Genomic DNA, 7,194 nt, shown 5'->3' on the forward strand with positions numbered 1-7,194 from the left:
TATTTTTCAATCACGTTTATTACAATTAAAAAGAAAATTTGTGATTTAAAAATCGAAATATTTTGATAAATCAAAAGAAGGTAAAACCATTTGTAAAAGTGAAATTATAATTAAATATGCCCATTTACTGATAAACAATATTCATATATTTGTAATATGCATATATTTATATCCATATTTTACGAGTGGGTGTAGTTGTACGAAAATATTACTAATGGCGTGTTAAATAATTAGACATGTACAATGTACACTCAATAACCGAGACTACCTTTTTTACTTTAAAAAAGTTTTTTCGTACCATGCATTTATATCTATGAATAAAAATCCAGTTGAAAGTTTAGATACTTCAGTTTAGTTTCAAAGTTGCTAATTTGACTGTTGAAAAGTAAATTTGACTTTCAATTATATCGCAACCAGTTGCTAAAATACACACAGTATTATAAGCTCTATGAAAGGTGAAATAAGAGTGGTAATAGAATTGTTTACGCCAAAGCAACGAAAAACTATTTTGACAGTTCATTATCTGCTGCCGTACGGAAACGACGATTTGCCGATTGGAGGTGGTTGTGTAATTTCCTAATTCGTAATTTGTAAAAATAAATATGAACAATATTACCGAAAGGTCGACCTAAGAAACGAAATAAAAATGGCAGAGCGGCGCAATGTTTTCAACGAAATTATCTCAGCTTTAGAACAGAATACCCGCGGTGCACAGGTAAAACATATTTCCAAATTAGATATCTACTCTCTTATCAATATTGTTTTCCAAAATACATCTGAGTATTTGTTGTGATTACCCAATGTTTTAACGACATCACCTAGAATAATTTAAAACCTATCTGATGACAACATCTGTAGTATTAATGACGTATTTAAAATATGTTTTATTCACGACTTGTAAAAATAATATTTTACTTTTATTAACTTTGCATCCTTCAAACTGTTTTATTTTCAGATAGCAATCTATACAATAGCAGGTATAAGTTTAGCTGTGGCTGTTCATAAAGTTCGACCGGTAAGTATATTTAAAAAATATGTATATTGTATCATCATGTTGCGAAATGCTTTCTAGAAGTTAGGTAACATTAATTTTAAAGTCTGTTATTGCAATACAAGTTTCAAAGTTTTACTCATACTTTAACAATTCAGAGTTGCTTTGGAACAAAAAAGAAATACGAAGGGAATAGTTTCGGGTTTTAGTCAACATTTTTAGCTATTTAAATAAAAATAAAAATAAAAAAACAAATATCGTGAACTAAACCTCTCTTATACTTCGATGCATTGATGACGTCATTTAAACTCAACCATTTGATGGTGTATTTTCAAAACTATTTTAATAGATTACGTAGATTAATAGTTCTTCCGTCTCTTTGAGAGTCAGAGAAATTATGTAGATTGACATAAAATACATTTACACTCTTTTGGGAGTTACAAATTCACTACTAAATTTCGTGGCATTTATAGATGCGACGTATAACTTACAGATTTAAAAAAATATCATCAATATGTTCCCATTTTCTAATAAATTAAACATTTTTTTAAATAAAAAAATCAATAAATTGAATCAATTTTAACTTTGATACTCTTCTTCTTGAGAGAAAAATGTATGAATTAGATTTTATAAAAGCAAATTAGTTTTACGTAATATTATTTAGGCTTGTTAATTTTTTTTTTACATTCAAAAATGCACTTAAAATCAGAGACAGAGATAAAGAATTATTCTAAACGATGACATGATACAACTACGTCAATATTAAACGATTACTATTGTATTTACGTTAACGTTAACAACATCATTTCTCTATTTATACCCAGTGGCGCATAAGACACTGCATTGAAACTCCAATGCAGTGTATCTTAATCATCAGTCTGACACTCAAGACCCAATTCTAATCTAAGTACTATGAAATATTACAGTGAAAATCATATTTCTAAATGAACATTTCATATCATCCTTACTGAGAACCTAACCCAGAACTTCAGGCATGGTATCAAAGCGTGCTTATCAGCACACCACGAAAAGGACTAATCTCCACCTGATTTCCTTTTGCAGGATTTTTATCTGAGCCATTAAATTGAAAACACTTGTTTAGGGTTCTGGTTCTATTTCACATACAAAACTATTCCACCTGGATGCGGAAAATCCATCTCTTAAATTAATTGTGATATTTATCACTTATTTTTGTTGTATAAATCTTTAATTTTTTTTATTACATTGTTCTTTTTTAGATAAGTAAGTTTTCAAAAGTATCAGATGTTCCGGAGCACTTCATAAAGACTAAAGAGGTACTTCAGGGAAGAGTAGTCGGGTGTCAGTCCTCAACTGAAGGACCCCGCTTACTCATCGATCACACTCCACTTGTCCGTATCCCGTTGTGGCATTCAGGAAAACCCCCTCTACCCGTTCAAGTAATATATATTTTTTTAATATAAACAATTTATTTAACTCTGCAATACTTTAATGGTAATAAAACATGTATATTTAGAAATTTCTTTAATTATCAAAGAACAACCTTGATAATATTAAAGTAGTGAATAATAAACATGCAGGAAGGCTGTGTGCGTTTAAAATGAAGGTAAAAAAACAGAAGTTTAAGTAGTTGTCTTAAAAAAGTCTAATACTCTTCGGCTTGTGTTTTTCCAACTTCTAGATTCAAAATAATATTTAAGTAAATAAAAAATACAATGATAATTTACCATCATAATTTTTTGCTTATTTAAAAATAATCATTTATAAGAAAAACTGAAAAGACTCGATGAGCTTTAAATCTAGCTAGTTTAGACACAAAACGTGTGTTTGAAATGTGTAAAAATTATACTGGCACACATATTTAAGAAGTTGGTAATACTCATGTTATTATCCATGGAAATATATTTTGAATCCAATAAGGTCGAGTAGCACCAAACCTCTTCATTATGTATGAAAATGTGGAGCTGTGCTCAAAATATTATTTTTAATACATTTCAGAGAAGTTTCAGTTAGAGTTGAAGAAAATATTTTTATAAATCAATTTTACATTTTAAAATTTCCTCTATGTGTTCAATTGAAAGCCTCTTATACTTAAATTATTATAGTCTATGTATCTTTGCAGGTGTGGGGAGTAAAACTTGTCGGCGGAAATGGTATCAGCTGGATGCAGTGTGTTGCTGTAGGACATAAAGTTGATCTGACCCCGTTGTCTCGTGTGTCTGGTGCTTTAATTGCTGATGTCACTTTGCACCTACCCAATACTGCTACAAAAGTATACTTAATGAACTATTTTCACTGCCCTGTAGTTATAAGTGTTTAAACCCTATTAGGCGATTTTCACAAAAATGGCGCCATATAAATTATCCAAATATATATACAGAGTGTTCATTAAACCCTGTCACATCCGAAACCACAATGATCAGTATGAGCAAGAAGACATATTGGCACATTAAAATAATTAAAAACGAATAAAAATTTTAAAAAGGCAAATGGTTGCTTACTTCTGCAGGACAGAAACGAGGAGGGGGAGGGGGGAGTCTGATACTGCGCCGCGCTCACCTCACTTCTCCCCTGCAGAAGTAAGCAACCATTTGTTTTTTTAAATATTTTATTTTTAAAAGATTTCTTTGTCCTAAATATTTTTTTAAATATGCTAATATGTCTTCTTGCCCACACTGATCATTGTGGTTTTGGATGTGACAGGGTTTAAAGAACACCTGTATGCATAAACTATATCTTCAAAATTATATTAGTATCTAACAATGTTAATTACCAAAAAAGTTTTTACTTGCAATAATCTTTAAACATTAAAAAATACTTTGAATCTTTTTTTAGGTAATCCATCTATTGAGTATGATTTCTGCCATTACCAAACAAAATAATATCACTTATTAATTTGAACCGAGTTGTGGTTCAGTGGTAGTATTTTTATTTTATTTATTTAGGGAAAACAACAGTTGTTATATAAAAATATAAAATATAAAAAATAGTACATACATCCAGTTAAAGTTTTTCACAAATGTAATAAGGGAACATGTTACACAGTGAAGAGAAAAAATAATATAATATATAAGACAAGAGAAAAAAAGAGCTAGAAGGGATGAGGAAATAGGAGGAGAGGGATTTTCATATTATAGTATTCTGGACTCGCAGACCAAAGGTCTCAGGTTCAAATCTCAGCTGAAGTTATTTACGACTTTTAGGTAATGGTCTGAAATTGAAATATTTGAGTAAATAATAAGAACTCGAGTATTTCTCCTTTAAAAAACAAAAACTTTTCTATTGAGCTAAAAATCTATGCAGTTTTCATTTATAAATTTGCCAATATGATAAACTGTTTCTAAGGTAAGGGATGACAGCAGGTAAACTTTCTATTTTATACAATATAACTTTTTCAAGAGACATAAACATAGCATTTTGAAAGGCTATTGCGTTAATTACTAGTATCAATAATTATTTTTATTTCTGCCATAAATATGGGATACACAGAAAATATCATTTTTTATGAATAAATGTATTCTAAGTATATTTCAGACATTAGAAATTTAGTCAGATTATGCACTTTTAAAACTTGATTAATTAAAACTACATAGTAATTTTGACAAAAACTATAGTAAAAAAAACACTTTCAACATCAAGCCATATTTTGAACAGACTACATACATAACTAAAATATTACTTGACAATATTTTAGGTATATCACTAATTCTGGATTATTCTCCACAGGATCGATTTCAATATTAAATATTTTTTCAGCAGAGATGAAGCTGTTAAGAATATGGTAGTCATAGGCATTTATAGAGCTTCTAACCTGTCATCGGCTTGGTGTCATCACTTTTATATTTCTGGTCTATAAAAAAACTTAAAACTCAATGTAAAAACTTTGTAACGAAAGATTGTCGCTAGTTTTCTCCATACATGCACTATGGTGGACCAACATGCATGCAAATGTAATATTCAAGATTGTAAGATCAGTTTCACCTCTGTTGAAAAAATATCTAATAAAATATAACTACATTTTATGTACCTATATATAAAAATATTAACTATCACATTATTCTTTATTCACTAGATTGACCCAAATAAAAAAACAGATGTAAAATTCGAGCATTTGAAAATCGGCGAACGCCTTGTCGAACTCGGTCTGGGCGTAGTCTCGACTGATGTATCTCAAGTTCCTGTCAAACCGGACACTAAGTGGTTCTGGCTTCCGTGGGTCTTCTTCAAGAGGAGTGATGCGGACATCCTCCAGCGCGCGCAAAGCAGAGCCATGGCCCATCGCAATGGTCATTGGCAGGAAATTATTCCACCATCACGATTGTACGCACTTATGTACAGTATTAAATCCATCCTACCTTCCTTCGGAGGAAAGAAACAAAATGCGTCTATTTTATAATTCATAGGACCGGACCGCATTGTAAATAAAACTATAATAGTGCATTTTGTATGATATAATTGAAATATAGAGTTTTGCATTTTTTTACAAAGATGTCATATAATTAATTTCCTTTAAAAGGCTTTTTTAAAAACAATTTCTAATCAATGCGAGTCTAAAATCTTGTATGAGTCATTATTCCATTTGTGTTAAATTTATTATGTAAAAAACATTCGCTCAAATAATTATTATTTGATTTAAATTTTGATTTATTGATATAACACATCGAAAAATATTTATTACAAATTGAAATACAGAATATTGAATTATTTTCGACTAAAAGAAAATAGCTCCAAAATCAAAATATTTGAGTAAATCATAAGAATGCAAATATTTATTTTTATTTTTAAAATCTGAAAAAGGAAAGCAAGATTGTAAATATTTTTTTTATCTTGAGTTATTTACACACATGTTTTTTTTTGTTTTAGTGATAATTTGCTTCATTACGTTAATCTATAATATAAAATAAAACAGAAATATTTGCAAAAATCAACACCTTAAGAGTTACAAACTTGATTCTTTGACCAGAATTTGATTTTTACATAAAACATTTAAGGATGACTAAGACTTATCAGAATATTACTTGATTTATTTAGTTCTTATATTATGTATGTACATAGCCTTACATCTTAGTTTCATGTTTATGGTTTATGGTCAACAACTTATCACTTTTAATGGCTTACTTTTGAAAAATTATTATAACGTATGAATACCTACATAAAAATAAAGTATTTTTATTAAATGGTGTATCTAAATATATTTGTATTAAGCATTTAAAATTTCCTAAATAATTGCAAGATAATAAATAATAATTATCTTGCAATTTTTTTCACATATACTCTTAAAATTTTTTAGAGATATCTATAATGTATGAATACTGAAAAATAAATGTATGAACAAGTTCGCAGTTATGCCGGCTATAGCCGTCAAAAACGTGTCTCTCATTTAGGAAATAACAGCTATAGGCTCCGTAAAACTTAAGTACTTATACGGTAGGAGAAGATAAAAAAACAGTCGGCAACAAAAGTGTCTTAGTATGTTAGTAAAATAAAATTTTCTTCAAAACAACAACTACTGTCCAATCGGAAGTGAAATACGATGTGTCCATATGAGTGGATCTATGAGAAAAAAATGTCTGCGAACTTGTCAATAAATGTTCAAAATTTTGAACCGATTTTTTAAATACAATAAGGATGTGTATTTTGCATAAAAAAAAAATTTTCAATTCACATAAAAAACCTTCAAGGAATGAATAAGTAAATTTGAAAAATGTTCCCTCACAAGCTGGTGTTATTGATAAGTATTTATAAATATATGCCGCCTTAAATTTGTGATAAAATGTGTCAATGCATTTGTGAATAAAATGTCTTTTATTATCTATCTATCTACCCAATTAATCCTAGATTAAAAATACAATCAAAGTCTTTATATGAGATTTTACTTGAGCAACTCTATTTTCTTAATGTAATTAGTTTTAATAGTATTGTTAATAAATATTTTTAATTATTGTTAAATAATAAATGATTTTATTTTTTTAATTAAACGGTTCCAAAAACAATAGTTGTTTTTTATTTTATTTCAGTGGGTTTTTTAAAATACTTAATTTGAAACTATGTAACTTGTTAAATTTGATAATGAACAATTTAAGGCCTATGTAAATTTTTTTAAAACATTTTATCCATTTACAGGAATTCTCTAAAATGTACTGAAAATGTTAAAACTGCTCGTTTAGGATGCTGCTGAAACTGAAACTTCAGAAACTGCTGCTTCAGGATATATTTGAGAGTGA

The 7,194-nt window shown here is 28.8% G+C and overlaps 1 protein-coding gene across 3 annotated transcripts; it reads left to right on the forward strand.

Annotated features, from left to right (window-relative positions):
• The first annotated feature begins 534 nt into the window (after positions 1-534).
• Positions 535-6,963, forward strand: LOC148282112 (uncharacterized). Of its 3 annotated transcripts, XM_088225614.1 has the most exons (6): positions 535-715; positions 956-1,015; positions 2,230-2,409; positions 3,093-3,242; positions 5,043-5,387; positions 5,459-6,963. In XM_088225614.1, the coding sequence occupies exons 1-5, from the start codon at positions 647-649 to the stop codon at positions 5,364-5,366; spliced, it is 783 nt and encodes a 260-aa protein (XP_088081740.1). In that variant the 5' UTR covers positions 535-646; the 3' UTR covers positions 5,367-5,387; positions 5,459-6,963. The 3 variants fall into 3 exon arrangements, 2 of the variants coding, with proteins under 2 accessions (XP_088081740.1, XP_088081739.1); XR_015822172.1 differs by lacking the exons at positions 5,043-5,387; positions 5,459-6,963 and adding an exon at positions 3,674-4,028 and having other exon boundaries at positions 3,093-3,351; XM_088225613.1 differs by having other exon boundaries at positions 5,043-6,963.
• Positions 6,964-7,194: the final 231 nt, after the last annotated feature.

Source organism: Micrasema longulum, unplaced genomic scaffold, assembly GCF_059751315.1.
Source record: "Micrasema longulum isolate JH-2025_06_02 unplaced genomic scaffold, ASM5975131v1 h1tg000376l, whole genome shotgun sequence".
Classification (NCBI taxonomy): domain Eukaryota; kingdom Metazoa; phylum Arthropoda; class Insecta; order Trichoptera; family Brachycentridae; genus Micrasema; species Micrasema longulum.

Excerpts from the sequence above, each read along its gene's own strand:
- LOC148282112 (XM_088225613.1), top strand. The coding sequence starts at position 647 with ATGGCAGAGCGGCGCAATGTTTTCAACGAAATTATCTCAGCTTTAGAA. Across the intron at positions 2,410-3,092 it reads AACCCCCTCTACCCGTTCAA|GTGTGGGGAGTAAAACTTGT; the intron begins GTAATATATATT and ends GTATCTTTGCAG. Across the intron at positions 3,243-5,042 it reads TACCCAATACTGCTACAAAA|ATTGACCCAAATAAAAAAAC; the intron begins GTATACTTAATG and ends TTTATTCACTAG.